Genomic DNA, 26,769 nt, shown 5'->3' on the forward strand with positions numbered 1-26,769 from the left:
CTAAAGCAAATGACGAAACTCTTTTGGGTTCATTACAGAGATTTCCAAAACAATAGCCACTCACAAAAAGGTCAAAAGTCAAGCCACAGTCTGCCACATATATTAAATATTTAGTAGCAGTTTTTTTACAAGCACATTAAAATTGCACATTAGACAAATAGGTAAATTATGACAAATAGCATAGATCCTCTGCTGTTTATCAACTCTTTCCTCTCTTCTTTGAGCTCTTTATCACAATCTGGAATGAAAACCATTCATCTCCAATTAAAATATTATATCTGAGTTTGGGAGTTTAAAAATAATGTAGTGTAATGTAAGAGCTCTTCAGAAAATTCTAGCAAAAGTCCATTTTTGTGTCTATCATGTGTTTATTTGCCCAGCCCTAAATTAGGTCATTGGCCTTAGCTGATATAATCTCAGCTTTGGCCTCTAATCATCTTACATGCTATCACAATCATAGCCAAAGCTTATAATATTATCATGAGTCACTGACAGCACATGAAACCCTGGTGTTGCAGTTCATTTGTATAATCCATTTTTCGTCATAGACATTTTTGATTTTACCAATTTTATATTTATTATAAAATTGCTCTGAAAGACACAAACGGGACAAATGGCCATCTATTATGGGGCTCTATTAGTAGTTTCCCTGTTCATAACAACTCTGAAGGAGATGATTATTTACTTATTTTAACCCAATTTATTTGGACACAAAATGTGGGGGACTCAATTGTCTCCATAGTCTGCTAGACCTCACCTCTGCTATGTGGAGTGTCCAAACTGGAACGCTTCACTTTTGTCCTGCTGGTGCTTTTTGGAGCATTTTTAATTGAACTGTCTTATAGAGGAGAGTTGCAGTAAGGCATAGCTCATCTAAGAAGTTTCTGTTTCAGTTTTGGTGAGTGAAATTTTAGCGTTTTATTAGTCTGTCGGTTTATTTAGCAGGTGTGCTTTTGTTTTTGGCCATTATATATATAAGGAAGAGGAGACATGGGTCTTTCCCCTAAATGGTTAGCCCATAAGCAGCCAGGCAGTGTCTCTAATTTGCCACCAGAAGACAAAGGAAACCTTATTAGCTGTAGTTTTAACAGCTAGCATTAGCCACTCATACTGTAGGTAAGACCACACCACATGGCATGCTAGCTTGATAGTGCTACTTGGTATAACAGGCATAAATGAATGACTAATCTGTACTCATTAATCCTCAAGCTTAATCTGCAGAGATACATTGTATGTATAGGGTAGATATATGTCAAAAGTCTAGTCCAGTCTTGCTTTATACAGATAAGAAATATAGCAAAGGTCAGACTGGACCAGACTGGAGCTCTTCCTGGCTAGTTGTCTTAGGAAGCCTTTTCATAGGTTCTGTACATTACCAAGGTTTATCACTCCAATCTCTGATTCATACACTGTCGGCGATGGTGATAGAAACAGTACAACCTTAATTTAAATGGTTGCAAAAGTTACACATATAAATGTAAACATTCTATTTTGATGACACTCTTCGGGACCAGTGATTCATTTATTGTAAATGCCTTTTATTTACATAGTGGGAATTCTGCAGATAGCAGTTATTCATTAGCTTTCTGTGCATACTTGTGTACCAAAAATCTTAAAAAAAAACTGTAAAATGTGTATTTTGTGACACTTTTTAGTTGGATATAAAAATCATGCAGCTTCTACTTTGTGTCAGGAATCTTGTCTGTGGATGACTTGATATCAATCATTTGAGATTGGTTTGACATATGCTCCACAGATTACAGGCAATCATTTTTGAAACAAGATTGGCATGATGATGAGCACTTAATGGAACATTGACCTCTTCTGATGACCAAAAGCTATTACATTTGCATGTGGCTTCGTAACAGTAGCTTATTGTCCCAGATATTGATTATGCCTAATCCCTCACTAAATACTTTTTTTAAGGGGATTCATTCATTAAATGTTTCATTTAGTCTAGGACAGTGCTTAATGTGTGACTGAGAAACTTCAAGTACCGTTAATGTACAAGTTTATGCTAATTAATAATATTGTTAACCTTCTAGCAACTACATTTCACAATAAACAGTGCTCAACAAATGTATTAAACCACCACTCAATGTAAGAGTCATGCAGCTGCCCAAAATGATCAGTATTGTTAGTTATCAAAATATTTTTTGTGTGTTTCTGTGATGGTTAATCCACAAATATTTATAACCTCTTTCATTAAAATTTAAAAATAAGATGAAATAAGATAAATGAGATAAAATAAGACGACAAATTACACATTTTTAGTGTTTTAATGTTCTGACTGAGCATTAAAACTGATGTTTGCTGCTGTTTTCTAATTGTGTTTCTTATTTTATGAAAGGTCATGTACTATGTTTGTAATCAATGTATTTAGATGACATTTTGGCACAATTCTGCAATTTTTTTAACATGTATTTATTTTCCCTGAGCCCAAAGATCTTCGTCAGTCATCTTTATTGTCATAAATAGTCTTAAAAATGACAATGTACAATACAGAAATGTCACAAGAAAATGTTACAAAAATACTGATATGTGATGCATGTTTTATGACAAAAGATTCAACTTTGATATTGTCTCCACTGCACATGAATGAGATATGAAAACACGCAGTAGCTGAGGGTAATCCCCATGTTGGATTCAGTGGTCTTGCTCTTAGCTGAGGTAAGGAAATGTTTAGTTCTTCAGAACTACAAAAGAATGAAGCAAACTGTCAAACAATATTCCTAATGGCAGTTATCAACATGTAGTTATCACTGATTTCAAACATGTCCCAAAATGAAGATGGGTGGTTTTGGATTTCTATAAAACTATTAATATCACTCTTTATATGAGATGACAAGAAAGTATGTTTTTATGTAAATTTTTCTAAATACACAAGCAATTAGAATAAAATATTTTGTGTGTGTTTGTGTTGTAATTCATAATCCAGGATTTCATGCATGAAAGAAAGGCAAATGTTTGCTTGATTCATCCACAGAGAAACAAACCAGGGGAAGAAACACTTGTCCTTTCACCTTTGTCCAATAAAAAGGGCGGGGGGGGGGGGTTGTTGCCTGTCAGGGTTTTTTTTTTCTTTCCTTTTAATTTAAACAATCTTTGAAACAATCTCACATCAAGTTCCCTTTATCTTCCTTTTTGGACATCCTGGAATATTTCCAAGTGGACGGATCAGTAACATCAATGCCACTTGAAAATGTACAGCTTTGTCTTGTCTTTATTTTCATGTGTCACGTTCAGGATTTTTTCACAGCAGCAGATCTGTACTGAGGTGATGGTTAGATTCATCTCTTTGTCCCTTCACCTTCCCATCCAAAAAAGCTATGAAGTTAACCGTCTTGTTTGAAAATCTTGCAGTATACAAGTATTCTGCACAGTTGGCAAAAACATTTGTTGGTGCCTTAAGTCGTAACCTTTGTGTCCTCTTAGGACATTTCCCCTGGAGGCAGCATTTATGGTAGCCACTTCGACTTATGTACATAAAGCGAGAGCTTGTCTCCCACTCTACTTCACCTGAGTTTTCGTTTGCTGCCATGGCACATGGCCCTGCAGTGTGAAAGCAGCTGAGGTGGGATTGGCACTTGCTGTGTTGTGCTGAAATGAATGGCTGAGTTAGAAACAGTTGGAGTGTTGCAATTAGTTTGCTGAAGGATCAGGAGGGAGACATTCATTTCACTGGTGCAGAGTGGATTCAGTGCTAGTGAGCATCTCATGCCTGGATGTGTAAGCTGCTCCTTATGTGTCGAGGCGGCGTTTTCTCTTGGCTTTATGTGCATACAGGAAGTACATAGTGTGCCCCGTGGTGATGAAGAACACAGAAATTATAACTAGGATGCCAAAGTGTTGTGGCTGCGGAGCAGAGATCACCATAATGAAGTGAAGCAGGTCCATCAGGTAATTCATGGAGCTCTGCACCCCGTTAACCACTCCTCTCTCTGATTCACAGATGTTCTCCTGCAGAAGCTGAGTCACAGTCAGGTCAAAGGACCAGAGACCTGAAACACAGTAATAGATGAACTGACCTTTATAACAGATGGGCACTGATTCAGCTGCGAGTAAATTTCATTTGACCAGATTAAAATTTGTACTTGTATAACAAAATTACCCAGAAAAGTCACATTTTGGGCAGATTTATGTATTTTTTGACATATATTTCATATTCTACACCAATATTTAAACTCTATGCATCAATAGAAATAAATATCCAAAAACCTTGTATGTAATGAGAAATACATTTTAGAGTTTACAATAGTGCTCTCTGGTGGACTGACTAGGTAATTTTTATTTTTTGTTAAATTGCCTCAAAAAGATAATTATCACTATATATCAGTATATTCAAAATAAATTATTACTGGAATATCTGCCGTGTGCCCACATGAGATGGGCATTAAAAATGGCAATATCACTTGTACATAAGTTTTTCTATGCACTGAATAAGCTCTGAATTTGTGTCTACTCACCAATGCGTGCTGTAATGACACCCAAGAACAGCAGAATAATGGAGATGTAAGATTCTGGAGCTGTGCCGGAGGGAACATTGTCAAAAAGCACCGTGTTGTTGGTCCAGTGGATAGAAGAGCGGTCGGGCAGAAGTGGCTGATTGTTGCCTCCCATCATAGGGTATGTGTGTTTTTGCCTTTGGCCTGTCATCCCAAGCGCTGTAGAGGAATTGGAACTAATGTCGGGCATCAGCAAGCTGAGATCCATGGGGCTGCCAGGGGCAAACACAGAGCACACGCACAGCAGCAAGCAGCCCAGGTGGAGGCAGCTTGAGATGATGCCTGTGTTGACCAGGCCATAGGCCTTCCTGAGCCTGGTGAACATTATTGTGCCCATCAAGCCTGTGATGGCTGACACGCCCATCAGCAGACTAAGAAGAGATCCGCTTATCCCCTGAGTATAGGCATAGCCAGTGGTGATGCAGTCAAACCCAAGCACTGTGGTGTAAAGGAAAGCCAGACCCATTCCCGCGAGGAAAACAGGCTGACGATAGTAGGCCATCCAGCCATCTTTACAGGTGCTCACCAGCCAGCGGAACCTCCGAAAACACAGCGGCAGATCGGTGATTTCCTTGAGGTGCAAGCTTGAATTGCAGTTGCCCTCTGTCAGAGCCTGAGGTCGCGCAACATTGCCTTCTCCTAATGAAAAACAAGAATGGCATCCATCACTTGAGTTCATTAATTCTAAAGGCCTAATCCTCACTAGCTTTTCTGCACCCCCTCTATGCCATGTCACGTTAGCCTCTACATCATTTGTCAAACGCAGTTCATCTACGCTAATGTGTGTGAGTACAAACAGAAATCTATACCATGTGGACCCTTGCATTTGGATGCTGTACACAAACTCAAAACTGTGTTTTAAGATAATGTATGTCAAAAAGCTTTGGTGCTGGATCTTTTTTTTTTTTTTTCGGAAAGAGGCAGCTCCTATGAAGATATGATTCCTCATCTTGATATTTTGAAAACAAACATAAGTAACTGAGAAACGGAGGCACACTGTAGTACTGACTTCTCATTCACAGTGTAAGCCTGCCCTAAAGCACCTAAACACTTTTTTTAATCCCACACTAGAGAAATTCACTTTATCCTCCCTTTTGACACTAATGGGGATGTAAGGGCTGTTTTCAGACACCCCAAATCTTTTGCAAAAGTAGTTTTTCTTCTATTAGAAAGAATACAGGTTTAAGGCACTGCTAGATTGGATTCCCTTTTTGATCTATGAAAAAGATCCAATGAACAGTTCATACCTTGTAACCTTTTCCTCTCTATCCTCTGGAGATATGCTTGATCCACTGCAACCGATGGTGGTTTGGCTGACAGAGCAGGGACGATGCGATAAACCCGTGACAAGAAGAAGAACTCCACAATTAGAGACACCAGGTTCCAGCCCAGGATGAATCCACAGCCAACTACGTTGGAGGCAAGGGTCATGACCTGTCCCACTGCTAGTGGAGCCAGGATGTTAGTCACCTGATCTATCCGCCTCATGGTTGCATTCATTCCTTTTGTTAGGAACAAACACAGAGGTTAATGTGTGTCCAGCATCGGAAGCTAAGCAGTAGCCAGTCAATATCTGATCTTTTCTATAGTTCGAGGATCTATCTTCCACAGACAAGCCTCAAATACAAACCAGAATATTCATTAACAGACTGAATGTCCTCACCCGCTAGGTGACCTCGGTTGTAGCCTGTGATGACCACAATCCAGTCCCTCTGAATGGCAATGGTCAGTGCTGTGCTTGCAAGGTTTGCCACATCTGCCAGGACGATCACCACCGTATAACAAACCACCTTGTGTGAGTTTTGCGATGCAACATGTTACTATGACAGCACAGAGTAGCCACAAGCTCAGAGGCAGAGACAACAGGGACACGAGACAGAGGGGACAACAACAGCAATGACTTCTCTGTGTAGTACTCATATCAAGTATATATAACCGAAACACAGCGATTGTGTTGTAGCAAGTATGTAGTGTCTACTCACAGTAAGCCATCCATCCCAGATCTGTTCAATCCTTTGCTTGTATGAGAACACCAACATGAGCACAATGCTACATATTGTCACCGAGATGTTCTGAACGAAAAGAGATGCATGTGCAACTAAAATAGAAGATGGAAAAAACGAATTTCAAATATGCATTTTTTTTTTATTGGGTTTGTAAAAAACGAATGCTAGTCATAACAGATACGAGTCAGTGGCTATGAACCTTGTGCCAGGAGGTTTACACTTGAGACATCTGGCGAATAGCAATTCACCTCCTAGTGGGATAGGAAACCAGCAAATTTCCTGGCCCAAGATTGAAATCCACTGAGCTCTTATCACTGTACCTCGCTATATTACATGTTAGAATTTTCATATGGGTATGAGATTGCTGTGCATACCTTTATTCCTAGGATTGCGATCAACCCAGTCTCCAATCAAAGCCCCAAACATGAGAACTGACCCAGCCACCACCAATCCAAACACCGCAGTCAACAGCAAGTTACGGCCGTACAGTTCAATCAGGAACACAGAGATTGCGAAGTGCCACATGCGGTCGCCCTGTTTAACACATGAGAAAAGTCATCATCGTGTGTTGTGTTGCAATATTTTCATCAGTGTGCTGTGACACAGTGTAAAGAGACTACCTTGCAGTCCTTTAAGTTGCGAAGTCTTACCTATTGCCCCACGAATGTTTCTTCAGGAAATGATTCTTACCCACATTGATAATGCTCCACTGACATAGATGAGAAACTTGGGACCCCTGAGGTAGATAAGAGCTGAACCTTAAAAGGAAATGCATCAAATCAAATAAGCAGATATTCCATTGGCTACAAAGACACTGCACAAATTCTAATTGGATTTTAATTCGAGTTCACCTGGTATACGCGTAGCTTTTTCAGCTTTTGCATCCCGGATGTTGTCAGACTCGAACTCAACCACAACCCCACCACACTGGGAGGCATCTTCCCGCTGCGACATGTCCTAGTGAAGTGTTATCGAACTTGTCACACCATTCTGTTGTTGCTGATAGCACAGTGTGTCATATACATGATAACAGTAATATTTAGATGATCACAAATACAGCTGATTTGTTTATCCTAAAAGGTCGCTTTCCTCTTGACGACTACAAAATCCTTGCTTGGACGATTACTGTTTATTTACTTAGTGACAACTCTAGAACAGCACAGAAATGAATATGTGACAATTTGTAAGCAGCTGGTCAAACACTGCATTTTTTTCTTACCTTGAACTTACTTCAACAGCAGTTGAAACGGCACGTCCTTTTGAACTCAGTAAACTTCTGTAGTCAGTCACATCAGGTTTCTTTTTTTTCCCCCAAAACTAAAAGAGCCATAAATAATGACCAACATTGGTAGTGCCAGATTGTGAAGCAGAGAAGAAAGTAAGTAATTGTATATGGCAATAATTAAAATTAAAATAGAATTATTATGTTACCTTGCATAGCTCTATCCATACAGACATAAAGCAGCAATAATCAAAGTTAATGGAGGCTCAGTTGTTACCTTTTGTTTTCTCGTTGCAGTCAATCCTTGCTGTTGTTCCTCGACGATGAATCTTGTGCCATGTATCCTACATTGGGATGCTAGTCTTTCCTGAGAGCTGGAATTCAAACTGTAGTAGTTTGAAAGGCTTAATAACATCAGGGTGTTCAAGTGCACCATTGTATGAAAGTGCCAGAAAAGCAGAACAGGCAGGGAGGCAACAAAGGCAGCCAGCATATTCCAAAGCACATGACGCTGGAGGGACAATATCACCGTCCACCCACACCACAAAAAGGTAACTGCGTGTAACTCAAAACACACACACACACGCACACATGAACATGACTAGTGAGCACATGCATGTAACGCTACTCTCATACAGTCACATGCACTGTTGACATGCAGCATACCTAAAGGACACATCATGCAACACTACATCACTCTTGTGCATGTAACCAAGAGTAGAAAGAAGATTATCATGTAGCAAAAGTTGGGTTGGGCAAATGTGAATGAAATCACAAAATCAGCTCATGTGCTTATGTACATTTTAACTGAAAATTGTTTATTTTATTAATATATGTGCTGATCACAAACTACACATGTTACAGTATCCATCATGCTCCATTCGTTCCTATCCAAACATCAGCACAGGAAATTAACTGTCATCTTCCTTTAATTGAATAATAACACAAACATGAGAGTCAGTTCCAGCCCTTGGTGATCTGTATTCACAGAGATATTGTCATGCATTGAATTGATCAGGCTGCATCTCTGTCTCTGATACAAATGATGCATTTAGGTAAAAAAAAAAAAAGATTTTCAATATGTTAAGGATATTATTAGGTGTAATAAGCATGCAAAACCATACCTTAAAAAAGATGGGAAAATGTAAAAATAAGAAGTGGAATCATTTTGCTTGCCTTTTTGTTTTTCAAATGAACATACAGAGAACAAAGTTAATAATGAGTGGCAGGGGTTACTTGTAATCCTGACCACCAATCAAATAACATAGGTCAAGATATCTATTTACAATTCCCCATGATAATACTCATTTGCATATGGATTTTGATTGTCTGTTCATGGTGTAATTCTTCAGGAAGCACATGAATTTATAGAAAGCCACAAGGGGAATGGAGACTACAGGAAGGATCGATAAGAGCACACAGATAACAAAAACCCATTCAGGATAGTGCAGGACATCAGCAAGGGGGAAGTGAACCTGCGGGGTTGATGCAGTGCAAAGTCAGTCTTTGTTCCAAATTTAATGAAGTGTCATAATGGTACATTAATCTGGGTTCCATGCATTGTATGTTGGTTGTTTCTCAGCCTCGATCACAACATAAGCCACAAAAACCACCAGAAGCATGAACGGGCTGATAAAGCGCCACATTGCCTGCCAGTAGAGATGAGACAGATTAACCCTGTAAGCAAAATATCAGACATCATAAGACATGTGACTATAAACTAAAATCACTAATATAAACACCTTCAGAGAGAACATAAAGGTTTCTTGCAAAAGTAATGCATGTGTTTTGAAATACCAGGTGGGATTTAGTCATAGTCACAATTCTATGTAGAGAGTAATAGATATCTTGCACCTAACTTTATCATCTTTATTTTTGTTTTAATAATATAACACAATACAAACCAGTTTTCTTAGTGCCGTCAGTGAAAATGCAACATTAAGCTGTTCAGTCTTTTTGGTATACCTGTGAAAGCTTCCTTAGGAATCCAGGTGGAACTATGTGTAAATCCAGCAGAGGAGTAAGGACGCCCTCTAGATTTCCAAACATGGAGGACAGGCCGAGACAGAAGAGCATAACAAAAAAGAGGACCCACACCTGCGAGGCTGACATTTCAATCACTGCCTCAGTAAACAAAATAAATGCCAGTCCAGTTCCTGAAGCGCTCTAAGAGTGGGAAATGATATATGATCACAAATACATAAATGCTAATTATTTTTAATATGAGTAGATGTACTACACCTCTTCGAGGAAGGTCTGTAGATTGCAAGCTTTGAGATTGAGACTTTTAACTTCCAAGGGATCGTCTTATTGAGATAGTTTAACCACTCGCCATAGTTTTCAAGAGTTATGTTGCCAACCCCGATGTTAAATGCATTTGTCAGGGTTAATATGTTCCTGATATCAGCAAAAAACAAACAAACAAACAAAAACACTATTAGTATTAAAAGCATTAATATTAAATGAGAAATGTTTGCTTTAATATTGTATCTATGTAATGTTAAAGCTTAAGTTTCACATCATTTTTTTTATTTAACTTACCAGTTTTGGTAGTTGTTGTTGTTTCAGTTTGCCTTAAAGCCAAGAATGGCAAAGATAGGAACTGACGCATATATTGATGTAAAACTGTTCACACATCCAACAATAAGGGCATCTCTCTCACAGTTATTCCTGCAAAAATAAAACAAAACAATGTATTGATCAGCATAATGTATGGCTTTTAAAAAAACATTTTCTTTTGGCTTTTCTTACTTCTGAGGATTATAACTGGAAAAAGCAATAAGTCCCCCAAAAGCCAAAGACAAGGAGAAGAAGATCTGGGTGGCAGCATCCAGCCAAACCCTAGGATTTTTCAAGGGTTCCCACTGTGATAAACATTAGTTAGATATCAGATTTATCACATGAAATTATGTTGGTAAGGGGAAAAAAAGTAATAGACTTACATTTGGAGTGAAAAGATATATCAAGTCATCACTTGTTCCAGGGAGAGTCAAGGCTCTGATCAAGAAGATGGTCAAAACAAGATATGGAAAAGTGGCTGTGGCATAAATAGCCTGTTGGGGAAAAGTTTGGATGAACTCTTTTCATCAGTGTATCGTCAAAATAGATTTTTACAGCTTGCAACACTTTTAGGTATTGTTACTTTTATAGGTAATAAAGAAAAATAAATGTTTAGTCTTCTGCTTATCCATCACAGTTACTGCCTTTAATGCAGCCAGTAGAAGTTGAATTTTGACCTTTATTCCAATTTACGGAAGTTTGATCGAAAAATATTTCGAATGCATGATGAAGTGAAAGTAACATGCTGCACATGTGCAACACAACTAACTTATTCAACCAACTGAATGGATGCCACAAACTGCAGTACAGTGAATATGCATGACGACCAAGAAAAACAATGTAGTGGCTATTGAAGGCAATCACTAATGTTAATCAAGAAATCTATAAACGTGAGCCTCTAGACTGTCTGCCAAATCACCAAACAGTCACATTCCATTTGGTTAACAATTTGTGTTGATATATGTTTCGACAAATGGCCAACATATGCAGGGCAAAAGTATGCTATTCCCTCATGCAACTATCTTTTCAAGGTGGAAAAACCTTTATCAAACCTTATTTATCTACCATGCGGGTGCAATAAATGGAGCAAAAAGCTTAATATATCAACATTGGAGACCCAATGGTCTCAATTCCTCTTATGAAGCAGATGTACACGATGCACCAAGCAGATGCAAGACACAATACCAGCTACTACTGTAAGGACCCACTGGTCTCAATGTTTGGTGTTATGTTCAGGGTTTAGAAATTAGAGATATCATAAGTAATCTGTGGGCCTTTAGTTAATTTTGGCACATATTAATCTATAATATCATGATGTCAATATTACCAGTATGATTCAGGTTTACTGGGCAGTCCCTCCAGGGAAGTGGACTCTGAAAGGAATGGAAGAAGTATCACAGGATCCAGGCCAAGATCATGTTGTAGAACAGTCCAACCAGGAAGGACACCAGCATCGAAGCCACGCCTGTTTTTAAAAATTCAACCTAATTAACATAAATTATAGAGCGGTGTTAAGTATGACACAAGTTTGCTAATTTTTCGCATTTTTCGAACATCTGGTATACGACCTTTTCACAAACCAGACGTTCTCACCTACACCTCCCGGATATGGGGAGATTGAACACTCCACACTCCAACGCTTCCCATGCGTAGCCACTGTCCAATGGCCAGTTCCATGTGCAGCAGGGGAAGTCCCTCAAACACCAAGGCAATGACATAAGGAATCAGAAACTACAATCTCGCATTTTTTTCAGTAAGAAGTAAAAAGAAAATAAAAATTAAGGTTGGTTTGATGGTTGAAGGACATTTAGTTTTTGACATTTTGTTATCAGCAGGCAGACCTTTATCATGCTCATCTGCACCAACTAACAGATCTTAACACCAGATACAATTTTTTTAGAGTTTACATTATAGTGAGATTTAGGTAACATTAAAATTTATGGTCATGTTGAAACAAAATGTCTTCAGAAACTTTAATCATTCTCTTCTGGAAATTTAGATCTTGAAAATTATTTTAATATATCATCACTGCAACCAAGTCTTTGCAGTGAGAGCATATGAAATAAGACCCACGTGGAAGCTGAAACCAGAAACCTGTCAGTATTAATTATTTTTAATACATGCATTGTTACTTTATTAAAAATATTATTTAAAAGTGTAAAAGTAGTAACATTTAAGAGCATCTATTATCTATTTTTTTGTTTAATGTCAACATTAAACGACACTGTGTAACAGAGTTCTGCTTACCTCCACCATAGCTCTGACACAGATATGGGACTCTCCATACATTACCAAGCCCAACAGCAAATCCTATGCAGGTTAGCAAATATTGAATTTTATTGTCCCATTTTGGCCTTTGAGTGATCTCTTTCTGCTCATCACTTTCAGCTTCTATGTCGAACATTTGCTCCTTGTTATTTTGGTGTATTTCTAAGGTAAGCACAAATCCTCACATGTAACTCATCTCTCCATTAGGTCTGATGAAGAGAAGGGGAGAACGTGGTGACTGCTTTATCAGCTTCTTCTAATTTCTTATTGACTGTTAAAGCTATGGGAACAGTGCGGCTTGTTTGATAAAAGTGTTTGTATAAAATGACATGATAAGATGCTGATAACAGAAGCAATGACAGTTGACTGAGCACGGATACCATAAGGAACCCATGAAATAAAACTGTGGTAGTGAGTTTTCAGTTTGTTACATGATACAGTTTATAAGTCTCTGCTATTCCAGTGAATGAACATAATGACCAAACTATTACACTGGAAAAATGTACTAGTTCATGAAATTTAGTCTTGTACTTATAGTTTGTTATATTCACACAAAATAATATCACTCACACATTTATTGCAGCCAAAAAGCACATGTAATATAGTTCACTTTATATTAGAGGCAAATAAATAAATAAAAACTTGTAGATTACAGTACGTGTCAGACTAAATCCATATTTATTGTATTTAGCTTTGCAGACCATTGGTATATTGTTAAACTTACTCCAGTTGGACAGACACATGTACCGTAACATGTCAGAGTTTCTAAGTCAGCATCTCCTCCCATTCTTGGCATCTACATTAATTACTACATAACTACTGTTTAATCAAATGCTAGATTGTATCTGTCAGATTATACCTAACCCTACTTAAACATCAACTGCAAGGAATAATGAAGGACTACGAAAAAGTTGATTATAATAGAGGCATCTTATCTTAGGGCCTAGCTGTTCACCAAATTGATGAAATCAGATTGAGAAATTCTCTGTGGAGCAGAGCTGCAAACATATGCCAAAGTAGTATCAGGGCATAAACAGCAACACACTGCAATCCACTGATTTTTTTTCTTTCTTTGTTCTTTTTAAACAAGTTCTCATTGACAAAATATTTTTTCTATTTTTTGTGACTCTGAGAGAGCCATGCACTCTTTATATTAGTGCTAATTAGTATCATCTGGCTGCAGGTTTTTAACCTACATACAGCTGAAACATGCTCAAACATTTTGGTGAGCAGAACATTATTTGATGACCTGGATGACTGAGAACCTTCACAGACATTTTGTGACGGAGTATTTTGCCTTGAGTTTTCGACTGATTTGAGCGTGTTAGCTGTCCTTAATTATTTTATGAAGTTGAAAGTTACAAAAGAGGAAACAAAGAATTTAAGCATGATGATTTTAATGATTTCCCAAGTGGAGTGTGTGGTGAACTGTTATGAGGCTATTTTACATTACAAATCTATAATCTGCTTTACCCCCAAACAAACAATCTTCAAGAGACTCGTACCTGTTTTTGATAAATCAGCAGGCATGTCTCCAGTGTGAAGGCTCTTTAGCTGGAAGATCGGCACACTCAGAGAGTGAAGAGAGGGAGGAAATTAAATTAAATTCATGATGACAAAATCCAGTTTCATTGTTAAAATAATTTTAAATATGCAGCTTAGATTTGGTGAAACTTTACTGCATTGAAAGAACTCAAACCTCTTATCAGAAATAAGGTCAACACTGCAGGGAAGGCATGAAGTCACATATGCAACCTTGGGAAATTAAAATATTTACTCTGTGGAAAGCAATAAGCTGCACCTTCACAGCAGTATCAATACCACAAACTTCACAGATACAGAACATGTACAAACATGATACAACAGTATGCGGCACTGCTGCCCACCTTCCTCTTGTCGAGTTGCGTTCAGGGTTTCCCAGTACCAGAGGTAATCCACAGGGGAAGCTTCTCTCACACATTTTCACAGTATGTCGCTAAGGCTCATCTTGCAGGCAATTATGGTGGTGTAAAAGAAATCAGCCACCAAAAACACTTATGTGGATGTAGTACAGCCAGTGAATGTTTTAAAGGACACTCTGTAGTGTCTTATATTTGATCTAAACAGGACTATTATACAGTACTACAGTTTTTACAGCATGTTAACATTACATCAGTGATGTTGAACTAAACTTGGAGAAACATCTCCACTATTATAAAGCATTCTAATATATATTTATTTTACATTATAATCATGAGAAATTATGCGAAATTACATTATAACCTGTAAATATTATGTGTTCACGGCCATACATGAGTATTCCTGTTCCAATATTTTATTTTCAAGCAGCATGATTGTGAATAGTTAAACCATGAAAGTATTACCCGTGCCCTTGACTCTGAGTTAGATATTGGAAGCACCAGATATTTCTGAGACCCACACAAAACCCCACACAGGTCAGCGTGTACCAGAACTTGTTGCCTTGCCGGTCTCCAGCCTCTTCCACCTCCAGCTCACCCAGCTGCCGATGGGGCAATATCCTGTCCTTCAGGCCTGTGTCGGTTAGTTTTTGCTTCTTTATCAGTGAAACACTGTAGTATTGTGGTGATACAGTAGTTCACTGTTCAGTGCTGGAATGTAAATTGTGGCGCACACTGTGAGATAATATGAACTAGATGTTTGTGATGGATTGACTAGTCCGTGGTGTCATAGAGCATCAACTGGAGGTGTGCTGCCTTTGAAGCTCAAGCTCAGAATGAATATAACGTAGGATATAACGTGAGAGTTAACTGCGGTGTTCTATGATGGAGAGAGGTAAATCCACAGAAGCCACTGCTCGTGTGAGGCTCACTCTTTTATAACATTGGTTGTGTGGGCCTCCCTTAAAGCGTTGATTCGTCCAACTGAAGAAAACAGTTTTTCTGACATAGATCAAAAAATTGTTGAAACTCTGAGAACATATACACAAAAAAGTTTAAGCAAAGTTTAATCTGTCTACACAAAAATAACATTTTTTTAACTAGACAATGTGTAAAATATAAAATATAAAAAACATAAAACCAATGCTCACTTAACAGACATTTTTCTATCATTTAATTGTTAATCTATTACTTAACAACTTAAATACTTAGTGTAGTGTAGATGGCTGTGAGGGAGGTCTTTATTAGCAGGAAAAGCTGTAAAACTTGTGAAAATGCAGTTAAAAGTCCAAGCATGTATGCCCACCTTCATATTTTCCAAAGCCGTCCAGCAGGCCAGATTAGAGTCTTTGCCGGGCCGATTCTGCCCTCGGGCTTATGTTTGACATCCCTGCATTAGTGACAGTGAATAAAACAGGGAATTTAGCGTTGAGTGGCAGTACTCCAGGTCGTTCAATGTTTGACTCAAAGTACAGTTATCGTATGCCTGACTGATTTTAATTAAGACAACACTGATCCTGTGCATGAGCGCACACTCGCCCTCGGTTTCTTAGGCAAATTTACGCCTTGCATGTCACATCCAGTTTCAGAACACCAAGAACCCAACGATGAAAACAATCATTTTGAGGCTTCGCAACAGGACTTTACTAACCAACAGACAAGAGTCAGAGTGGCTACATCTGTGTTTATATATGTAGTCTGTGAATGGGACCAAGACCAAAAAGATATTTACACAGACGTGTACTGAGATGAGTGATCACAGCTGGACGAGAGTGCTGGGTTTAATCTATTTAGCATTTACTGTGTAAGTTCATTACGCAGACACATACAACACTTATAACTGCAGACAATAGTTATTAGTTATTATTAAACTCTCTCTCTCTCTCTCTCTCTCTCTCTCTCTCTCTTCCACAGCGTGTCTTTGTCCTGTATTCTTCTCCTCACCCCAACCGGTCAGGGCAGATGGCCCCGCCCCTCCATGAGCCTGGTTCTGCAGGAGGTTCCTTCCTGTTAAAAGGGAGTTTTTCCTTCCCACTGTCACCAAGTGCTTGTTCAAAGGTGGTTTGATTGTTGTGGTTTTGTCTCTATTATTGTAGGTAGGGTCTTTATCTTAACATTTAAAGTGCCTTGAATTGAACTGAATTGTGCTACATATAACTTTTGATCCAAAATAAGAAGGTAAGGTATGGGCTCCATAGAGTCTATATTAAGTTGACTTCTGTTGCTGTAGGCAATGAGAGCCCCATTTTCTCATCTGCAAGATCAGGTTGGTGAATTAGAGCACTCTTTAGCTGGCAACCTAGTCTAGCTCAGTGGTTCTCAAAGGTTTTTTGTTACAAGGCATCATCTGTGGAAACAAATATTTCTAGGGCACAGATTTACATAGCTGTAGCTTCAGATGATAAATTCAAGGTATGTCGGTTTGTATTCAAAGAATTGCTTTTTTAAATTAAACTAAATGTAAGCTAATCTTTAAAGTTCTTTTTCCAGATTGAAGACTTTGTTGGCTGGATTGTATTTATGAGCTTGAGTGAATAGAGGTTAAAGAGAACTGGAGGAGAGAGAAAAGCACCGTTAAGACACCGAAGAGCTAATGGACAGGTGAAAAAAATGTTTAAAAAACAGACTAAAGCTTGTTTTAGTTTAAAGAGTTCTTTCAGCTTTCTTTTTATTTTGCCTATTGTTTACTGGACCTTGGTGCAGCCCCTCAGTTCATCTACTGTATGAGACAATCTGTTTTAATCCTCCCCTCTTAAAGACCACCCTCCATTTCTCTGTATGTATTATTGTAGGGTCTACATTACAATATAAAGTGCCTTGAGGTGACTATTGTTGTGATTTGGTGCTGTATAAATAAAATTGAATTGAATTGAATTTAAGGCAATTTCTGATTGGCTGCCACTCGAAAACAGATGATTTATGAGCAGCTGGGTGATGCTGCATGGTTTTTAAATGACCATATTAACATCAAACAGACAACAATTTAATGTTTGTCTGGAAAGCCTTGGAGTCCTGGCATTTATGTGGATGGCACCTACTTGAACGAAAGCACTCCTCAGTGGCAGCAGCCTCCTCCACCACAAATCCACCACAAATGCTACTTAGGAACAACTCAAGGAACGTTAAAAACCCAGTGCTTTGACCTGGCCTCGAAGCTTCTCAGATCCCTGTCTAAACAGGCGTCATGGGAGTGCCCGGAACAAGCCCAAACCACAGAGCTATAGCAGAACTTTGCCTTCTTGTGTTTCTTGTAGAAAGCCTTGAAGGCTTGTTTCGTGTATCCCTGAAGGCCCCACCCAACAACCCATACCAGCCAAGGTTGTGCTGCCAACATGCCAGTGTGTAGAGACAGCCCCAGAGGCTCTGTGGCTATGCACTGACAGGTCAGAACTGTTCGAGGCTCAGGGTGGACCTACGCAATGTTAGACAGCTGACTCTAGAGATGTTTGGAGATTTGTTTCATATTTTTCAATTGCTCTAACCACTCCCATGAAGCATCACTAACCAGGGTATAAGCATAAAACTAAGTAATACAGAAATGTACCATAAGGCGTATTTTTAGACAGCTCATGAATTTACTTCTAGATCATACATATTGCTGTTAGATGCATTTTTTTTCAAAATATATGCAGCATTGTGTTTTTTTCTGGTAAAAAAAAAACAAGGTTATCATAGTTAACTAAAACTAAATGGGAAAAGAAATTGTTATCTAAAAGGAAAAAAACCTAGACCTTTTGTGAACTTTTAAAACAGCAATTAAAATAAAATAACATTACAGAATAAATCCTTAGTTTAGGTGTTTCTAATTTGTTAACATTTGTTATCACAAACTGCATGATGAGGGTTTAAAGCATCCGTTTATTAAAGTTTGGGTGTCTACAAGGCTGCGAGTCAACTGCTGTCAAAAAGCTCTGTTTATATTGTAATATCTAATTATTTTCCTAAATCTCATCTCTGGCATTTCCCATGAATGAAAAAGTAATAAACATTAAAAGTGAACAACATTAAAACACTGAACCTAAATATTTTAAGCTGAAGCAAGAAAATCCACTCTGGAAACTCACTGAAACTAAACTGAATTAAAAGGTCAAAGCGAAACAAAAATAAAAACTAATAAGAAAACACAAATATGTTATAACTCTGGTGTCCACTATAGCTCTAGTGTGTGTTTGTCAACACCGAGTTGAAGGACTGTCAGCATCCGTTTTGCTTTTTTCCCACTGGAGGCCGCTATAGCGCGTGTAATCCGAGTTTGGCCGGGCTGACTGGGACCTGGCTTGCAGTGTCCCTTCTCAGGCTTTATGCATGAGGAGGGAGCCGCTTCCCATAGACCAGGCGCCAAGTGTAGCAGTGCCGTCCGCAGTCTGCCTCAGCACCTCAACCGCCCGCAATGCCCTTGGACACTGGCGCTCCGCTCGATTCCGCCACGCACTGACTAATCGTGACATCTCAGCGAGTTACTCCGGATCTCTACTTTGGGACTTTTTGCGCACACTGTCCTGACACATCTACGCTGCGTGAAACAAATGGGGAAGGTCCAAGGATAACAGGGTGCAGGATTTTGTTACTGCAGAAGACCTGCCGGTAGTTCGCTGTCCGGAGGGGGGGCTGGCTGCGCCTCTGTCAGAGACCGTAGTGCCGCATCCACTGTTTTGATCATCTAAACTCGCCTTGCATGGATACATCATGGCTACATTTATATGCAGGGTGCAGTTTTTAGATGATACTGATCCATTTAACAGCACCAATTTCCCCGAGCCCACCAGACCGCCTCTGTACACCTTCAGGGAAGATATCCCTCTGATAAATCAGATTGCTGGAGTCCACAGGCTGTTAAAAGCCCCACACAAGGTATGCAACGCACGATTAACCTCTTGATTTTGTTTTTGTGCACGTTTCGTTAAAAGCACGAGTTAAAATGTAACATCAACGCCTAAATTAATAATTAGCTTGAACAGGTCGATTGTGTTACTACCAAACAAAACCAATTCACCAATGAGCAAGCGTCTTAGTAAGCACTTTGTTGATAGGGGATGCTGATGGGGCATAGACGTGCATTCAAATAGTTACTGATTCTCGGCGTGATAGTTCTGTGATAGACAGAATAACTCCAGGCGGTGTAGGCGTAGATTAGATACCTATTATTTGGGGTGGGGGAGGGGCTGCCATCGGTTAATATTTACATCAATTACCCACCTGTGCACTGCCAAGACTTTAGGTGCTCCTTCAAAGTTTGGAAAAAAGTATCCTGTTTGTGGTTGGCAAAGGAGGAGACGCAAACAAATAAGCAAATAAGACATTTGTGGTTGCAGTCTTAATGATTGTTTGACTTGAAAATCTAACCTCCTCAAAGGAAAAAAAACCCAACTTATTTGTGGGAGAAGGCGACCTATTTGCAGTGTCATAAATGGACAGACTGGAAGCCCATGTGGAGAATTAAAGTAGGTTGGGTCAAATCATGCTCAGTTGGTCAATTCTTGAAGGATGGAAAAGGGTAATTTCCCACTTGGCTTGATTAGATCTGTGATTTTGAATTGGCAACATGTCTTCCTAATCAAACGTGTTTTTTTTCTAGCCCCTTTTTTTGTATTTTGACTCTGTTAACCAGCTTTTCTTTAGTCTGAAATAGAAAGGTATTTGTGTTTGATCACCCTCAATTTTCAGGCTCCATTTACTGCTTGGTTTTTGAGGAGGTGAAGCAGTGCACATTCTTTTTGGTTGCAAACAATGGCCTTCCCAAGATCCAAAATGTTGGAGACAGTAGTTGACAAAAGTAGACCTGAAACTCATTTTCTTTTTCTCCCTTTGGATGCCTCCAGAAGTTAAATGTCTTGGCATATTTCTGCCTCTTGATTAGATTTTGTGAAGCCCCATCTACTGACCTTTAAATTTAAACAAATCACAGAGACCATATCATCTGAGGCTGAGTCTTTTTACTGAGCATTCGTCTTAGTCTGGGTAGAAAGTTGCATAAATGGGGAGTTAATTTGGGTCTTTATTCATTCTGTCAGATCAGTGGTACTCCATCTTGTTTGAGTCAAGCTGGTGAGATAAGTCATAGGAGCCTCAGGATGCTGTGGATCACCACAAGCCAGGCTCTCATTCTGCAGCCTACTCAGTCTGACCAGCAGCATGGGATGGGGACGCTTTCCACCGAAAAGGAAGTGGGCAAAATTAAAAACACAAACAAGGAGCTGATGTACTTTGCACCGTCTCAGTTTAGCTGCAGACCAGCTGGACCGCAAAGCAGACAGAGAGGGAGTACCTGTGGTTGGCTGCGCAGGGCCTGGTTAGTGAGATTTGGTCACATGGGCATTGGTGGTTAGCCGTAAGTTGAGGGGGAAGTCCCTGTTCTTCTCGTAAACAAAAACAGTCAGGTGGGTGACGCAACTGCGTCGCCGCGCTTGACCAAGCAGCTCCCTGATTCACACCATCAGACGTTTGAAAACGAGACTTTAGTGCGACCTTGTGAATACAGCAAGGCTGTCTTATCCCTACAGTGCAGGCCATTCTGTTATAAATAGTACGTGACCAACACATGGTGCAGGGGCAATCAAAACAGCTGACATATGCTGTTTTAGGGATTTTACTGTCATTTTCTGTGGGCATTCTCCAGAGTGGAGATCAGCTGTGTGTGCTGGATTGGGTTATACATGGGATGACAACTTGGAAAAGTAGCTGTACAGAGTCGAATATCAGTTTGTAGAAACTGATTTTTATAGCTGCACAAGGTTAATTTTTAATAGTGAAAACTCTCAGTGAGGGTGGGAGACTCACTTGAAATGTGATGGTATGTCTTATGTACAGTACATCATAGTGTAATATAGTTTGTAGTATCTTTTATTCTGCTTGAAGACCATTTTGTATAATATAAATCTGGTATCTTTTGTGCTGCTTCGGTAAAAGGGAGTGATTCCCACCTCACCCAGACATTTGGTTTTCTAGTGAATAATGCATTGTCTTCAGCGTTATTCAGAGTTATTCAAAATATTCAGTTTTTCAGGGCAAATCAATAGCTCATTACTCCTTCATTTACTTTCTTCTCTCTCTGTGTTTTGTATTTTGGGGTTTTGTGGCCCAGAGGCCTTGCATCAGTTTATAAAAACAGAATTTAAGCGAGGTCTTGAAGAATGGACTCTCACTTTACCAATTTCAGCTTGTGGGACAGTTGTTTTTCTGCATTTTTTTGTCCCATAATGAGAAGTTATGTTAAATGCTGCAAAATGTAGGTTCCTGCTTCAGGCCTGTCAGAGCTCCCTTTGAATTCTTTTACACATTGTCATGCAGATTTGAGGTTCTCTTAATTTGGAGTGTTGTCTCAGCTCCTTTCAGAGGAACATATCGAAGGAAAAAGTTGCCTTGGACTGGACAGGAAAATTAAGGTTACTGTTGTGGTTTTGTGTTCATGCATCAGGTGTAATGTGTTTTAAATCACTTGCTCTCACAGAAATATCACAAATTGCATCTCCACCTTATCGAGCAAATGTGAAGCTTTTAAAGTGGCCAGATGTTAATCCTCTAAACTGATTTGTAGTCCACTGTGGTTGCTATATAGACATCTTTACCGTTTTCTGTGCTCTGTCTTCTTCTGCTGGTCAAGTGAATGGCAGCCCCTGTGTGTGATTAAATAAAAAAAAAAAAAAAAAAAAGGGTTGTCCTGTCTACATGTTGAGCACTCCGCTGGTCAAAGTTGCAGCTCTGTTAACACACATTACTAGTGAACCATATTCCCTGTTTCCATTAGAGCTACCAAACAGGAAGTGAGTTCATATGTCATCAACACTCTTGACCCATTTTTGGGTCAGAGTGCAGTTTACCATTTGGAGAAATAGCAAGAACCAAAAAATGTCATTTGTTTCCAAACTGATGATCTGTTTGCTTTAAATCAGTGATTCTTGTGCTGGCACCACTTTTTGTTTGTATAAATAAATAATAATAGAGAACTTGTTTTTCCCTTCAGTGCTTACAGCCACACTTTTAACACAATGAGATCAAACTGCAGGCTATGACCCGCTGAACTGCTTGGCCCCCTCATCGCTGCTTACAGCTAGCTTTCCAAATGTCTTTCCCATCTGGAATATAAAGAAATTTGGAGTGAGATAGCAGTTTTAATTTTGAAATTGCATGGTGTTTATTTTTAGTTCTTTCTGCCTTAACTGCCTTCCTGGTCAGTGGACCACAGTATGGTGGTTGAAGGGAGAGGCCAGACCTCAGTGTGTGAGCAGAGGAGCTTGTGGTTGCTTCTCTGGACTTGGCCATCACAGGGCCACTGTGGGTTCAAGTCCTGGGCAGGAGACAGCTAAAGAAGTCTCTGCCTCTGATAATCTGGTAGCACTTATTCCTGGATTAAGAGCTGTTTAAAGTGCATCAACCTGGCTTTGTTGTACATTGTAATTCCTGTGAAGTAATCCACACTGATTATATAAAGAGCACCTAAAGTGACACTGGTTAGAGGATAGATTTATGGCTATATGGAAGAAAAGATGGGTGTACAGATGGGGATTAGTTAATGGCAAACTTGTGTAATTCACTGCAAGTTTTTTTTTTTAAAGTTTTTTTTCTTGCCTGTGTTGATTTTGGTCTGCAAGTCAAACCCATGTGTGGGGAATTGCATTTCTTGGTTCCACAGTTGGCTAATTACTGGTTACAGCTGCAGATTCAGCCCAGTGTTTTGTGCAGTTCAGGTTGTGATACAGAGTGAAGCCGAAAGAGTACAAATATTTTGTTTGGTCTTGTTATCTAATCCGCCTTTTTTAGTATGTAAAGTATAATTTAAAGTATAATATATACAGTATAAAATAGCAAAATGATAAATCTACCTGTAATAATGTATTTGGGTTTTTTGGATTGTAATTTAGTGGCATTTGCACAGTCATAATTATAGGGCTTATACAATTCAGTTTAGTTTTATTTATATAACACCAAATCACAAGAATAGCCACCTTAAGGAGCTTTATATTGTAACGTAAAGACCCTATAATAATAGAGAGAAAACCCCAACAATTAGATGACCCCCCCCCCATGAGCAAGCACATGGCAACAGTGGGAAGGGAAATCTCCCTTTTAACAGGAAGAACCAGGCTGCTTGGGGGTGAGGGGTGGGAGACAGGACAAAAGACACACTGTGGACGAGAGCCATTTAATTATTAATAATAACTAGTAGTTAAATGCAAAGCGGCATATACAGTAAGTACAAAAGAGTGAAAAGAAGTGAGTGAAGGTGAAATGCTCAGTGCATCATGGGAAGTTTGCATTTTCTCCCTGTGCCTGTGTGAGTCCTCTCCAGGTGTGAATGTGAATGGTTGTCAGTCTCTCTGCGTTAGCCCTGTAACGGACTGCCAACATGTCCAAGGTGTGTTCCAGCCCCTCCTGTAACTCTGAAATGGATAAGTGGAATAAAATAGATGGATGGACAAAAAGGCTAACCTCTACTGACTTATGGTCATGTAGTACATATTTTTTTCAAACATTAAGGAAACCACATTTGGAAACGTAAAGTTGACATTCAACAAAAATACGTTGTTTCTGGGATTGTTGAGTTTCTTACAGGTTATTTAAGGCCCAGCTACTGGTCACTCCATACAGTATGATTTAAAGTGTCTTCTCTGTCATGCAACATTTCATATTACTATCCCTCTTTTTATTTTCAAAGGCATGTCAGTCCATAGGCATAAAAAAACAGAAGGGAAAAAAAAGAAGAAATCATGGGCCTAACTTGGGCCCCTATGCCTGGTTTTCCTGTCAGGCCAGAATCTGTCTTGTAATCTGGAGAATCACTTGCTTCCCGCTACCGACTATGTGCAGAATAGATGTGCTTGTTTTCACTCGCAAGTCTTTTTCTCTCACGCCCTGCCTCACCTGAAGAACATCTACAAATAAGACTTGCAGATGTCTTGGAAAGGGCACGATCTCCTCACCTGTCTCCTGCGTCAACCCCATGCTTTGCCTCATCCCCCGATGTCTCCTTTAGAAAAATGATATTCAGCTCCGCTTCTACATCTTTTTATATTCCCAATAATCGTTTGGTTTGGGCAGCAAACAAGACAGCTCCGAGCCAGAGAGTGAGTTGGAGAGAGACTGAAAGTTATCCCAACCAACCACATGTTTTGTTTCAGCTCTCAAATATGACACAGTCCTTGAGTGCTGTAGTGCAGTAATGCAGAGTGGCTGAACAGATCAAAGCTGTAATGTCTTTCCCAGGGTTGTTCTTTCACGTTTAATTAAGTTACTGTCATATGCAGAAGGAAATTGAACTGCATCGGACCAGGCAATAACTGGTCCGATTTAAAAAACACATGGTTTTGCATGTTAAACTTATGTTTACATGTGTTGTGCATTAAGAGAGAAATTCTTGCAGGCTGCCTATGTAAGTAGTATTTATGGAAGGGTATCATTGCCTTTGTTGCTTTACAAAGCCCAAGTGAGGGCTGACAAAAAAGACAGGTTACTGGAGTTCAACGTATTTGTACAAATCGTTGTTGGTTTAGACACTCGGATTGTTGATGGTGCAGAGCAGTGCCACTCTCTGCACTCGCATCATATGTTCGCCCTCCCATAATGGTATTTGTTTTCCTTTACTCTGCTTCGCTGTTGGAGCCGCTGTCCTGTGGAGCTGACAGACTCTGAATATAAATAGGTTAATATCTCCAATTTGGAGGTCAACCAGACAAGTGAACAGTCACTCTCATTCTTCATCTCTTTGACCACAGTCTGGTGATGACAACCATTCAAGACCAGACAAATCATACCTCCTCTGCAAAGTCATCATATGTGATGATAGTTTATCAGACAGGAGAGCAGCGAGATAAGAGGCAGCAGACTGCCAAGCTCGTTCAAATCTGCATGACTTCTCTGCAACCTTGCACAGTTTTTCATTGTAGAGCACTGACAGGAGCTGATAAAAGAGCCTTCTGTGGTTCACGGCGAACAGACATAGACCTGAAATATGCTACGCATGTGTCTGTGGAGCCATCGAAACAGCAAAGTTTTTAAAATATTTAAAGAAAGTTACTTGCCTAAAATTCTTACGAGTCATTTGTGTGTAGTTTTAAAGTTGTGTGCCTGCATGGGCGTGAAACACAAATAGTTATTCAAACCCCCTGGATGTCAGTGCCATTTGTTCAGCTGATGTGTGTCATTCAATTCAGAAGCTCCCAAAGCATCTTTCCACTGTCAATGCTCATAAATATCTCTTAACACAGCATTTTGAATACATGCTGACTGTGCCTTTTTCCTGTTTAGCCCGATGACTGTGCCCTTCAGCTGTCCCATAATGGAAGCTACTTGGACCTGGAATCTACGCTGGCAGAACAGCGAGATGAACTGGAGGGATTTCAGGAGGATGGAGGGTAAGATAATAATCGCCGCCATTTCTGTCTCCACTCTCGGCGAATGTGCACAGCCGCCGAAATGAAGAACATTCTCTACACTGTGCTGAATTTAAAAAGCTGAAATAAAACTAGATTCTGGCGTTAAAAAACTTGGCCTTAATATTCCTTGCACTTCAAAAGGTGCTGCTCAGACTGATGCCAGAGCCACTCAGGCTGAAAACTAAAGTGGGACTGGCACGGTCTAGCAGGTGGATACAGTAATGTACGATGCTTGCCAGGTTTTGATTGTCCAGGAATAGATTGTTCCTGTTGCTGTGGTCAAATAGCGGTGCAAATACTTTTTTTTCTTTTGGGGGGGGGACTGAGTGATTTTAAAGCTTTTGATTACAACAGTCTCACTTAAAAAAATCTTGACAGTCAGGCATATTTCAGTACAATGTGAGTATTTTTAGTGGAAGAGAGATTTGAAGCAAGACAAGAGGGAAAAGCTATAGTATTTAATCCTTGCCACTGGGAATGCATATTAATAAACATTTTTACTATATTCCTTTGCCTAATTTAAAACTATTAAAGGGATTTGTCTAATGATACTTATTTGGATCTAGAATGAATGATCCCTTTTCCGAATGATCCTTTTTTGAACTGTGCCTTCCTCTATTAAAAGAACAGAGGAGAAGGTCTTTACTCCACCTGAGAGTCTCCTAGGAAAAAGAGACTCTGATTTTCCTCACATAGGTTTTGTGAGTCTCTCAAGGGTATTTTATCTGCATGCAGGTCACTAAAATGATCGTGTTTGTTGTATTTTTAAAAGACCTTGCAGTAGTAGCAGTTGCAGGATTTTATAAAGTTGGTTCGGTGGTGATACTGGTGCCCTTTTTTTAGTAGACTGAAAAATCTTGGAATTTCCATCGAATTGATCTATTTGTGTCGAGTGGCACCAAGGTTGTAATCTTAACCACTTGTGTTCTAGTCATGTCTCAT

At 39.4% G+C, this 26,769-nt stretch overlaps 2 protein-coding genes, 1 long non-coding RNA gene and 1 pseudogene across 8 annotated transcripts in view; 2 read left to right on the forward strand and 2 right to left on the reverse strand.

The window, feature by feature from the left end:
• Positions 1 to 2,437: 2,437 nt before the first annotated feature.
• On the reverse strand, positions 2,438 to 8,156 carry LOC146564515 (ferroportin). The gene is made up of 10 exons (XM_085292385.1): positions 8,011 to 8,156; positions 7,731 to 7,828; positions 7,363 to 7,468; positions 7,202 to 7,269; positions 6,886 to 7,045; positions 6,488 to 6,603; positions 6,169 to 6,295; positions 5,753 to 6,007; positions 4,467 to 5,144; positions 2,438 to 4,001 (listed from the first exon to the last, which is right to left on the reverse strand). Exons 3-10 carry the CDS (start codon positions 7,463 to 7,465, stop codon positions 3,742 to 3,744), a joined length of 1,767 nt encoding a protein of 588 aa, XP_085148511.1. The 5' UTR covers positions 7,466 to 7,468; positions 7,731 to 7,828; positions 8,011 to 8,156; the 3' UTR covers positions 2,438 to 3,741.
• Positions 8,157 to 8,298: 142 nt separating this feature from the next.
• Positions 8,299 to 11,229, reverse strand: LOC146564516 (sodium-dependent neutral amino acid transporter B(0)AT3-like; annotated as a pseudogene). The gene is made up of 7 exons (XR_014894240.1): positions 11,212 to 11,229; positions 10,676 to 10,786; positions 10,485 to 10,597; positions 10,275 to 10,403; positions 9,975 to 10,130; positions 9,699 to 9,899; positions 8,299 to 9,382 (listed from the first exon to the last, which is right to left on the reverse strand). The product of XR_014894240.1 is annotated as a sodium-dependent neutral amino acid transporter B(0)AT3-like (transcript).
• Positions 11,230 to 11,419: 190 nt separating this feature from the next.
• LOC146564517 (uncharacterized) lies at positions 11,420 to 12,983 on the forward strand. The gene is made up of 2 exons (XR_014894435.1): positions 11,420 to 12,610; positions 12,768 to 12,983. It is a non-coding gene; the product is annotated as an uncharacterized LOC146564517 (long non-coding RNA).
• A 5,813-nt stretch (positions 12,984 to 18,796) lies between these two features.
• Positions 18,797 to 26,769, forward strand: part of fhod3b (formin homology 2 domain containing 3b) — a 90,913-nt gene continuing 82,940 nt past the window's right edge. For all 5 annotated transcript variants that reach the window (XM_085292380.1, XM_085292381.1, XM_085292382.1 and 2 more), the window contains exons 1-2: positions 18,797 to 19,309; positions 25,700 to 25,806. In XM_085292380.1, the coding sequence (XP_085148506.1) occupies positions 19,145 to 19,309; positions 25,700 to 25,806 (272 nt within the window). In that variant the 5' untranslated portion in view covers positions 18,797 to 19,144. The remainder of the gene's footprint in view (positions 19,310 to 25,699; positions 25,807 to 26,769) is intronic.

The sequence above is a fragment of the Mchenga conophoros genome, linkage group LG11, assembly GCF_057382185.1.
Source record: "Mchenga conophoros isolate Kocher_MC1m ecotype Shallow Benthic linkage group LG11, M_conophoros_male_GT1.1, whole genome shotgun sequence".
NCBI lineage: Eukaryota > Metazoa > Chordata > Actinopteri > Cichliformes > Cichlidae > Mchenga > Mchenga conophoros.

Excerpts from the sequence above, each read along its gene's own strand:
- LOC146564515 (XM_085292385.1), bottom strand. The coding sequence starts at position 7,465 with ATGTCGCAGCGGGAAGATGCCTCCCAGTGTGGTGGGGTTGTGGTTGAG. Across the intron at positions 6,604-6,885 it reads TCGCAATCCTAGGAATAAAG|TTGCACATGCATCTCTTTTC; the intron begins GTATGCACAGCA and ends CTTCTATTTTAG. Across the intron at positions 6,296-6,487 it reads TCTGGGATGGATGGCTTACT|GTGGTTTGTTATACGGTGGT; the intron begins GTGAGTAGACAC and ends AACTCACACAAG.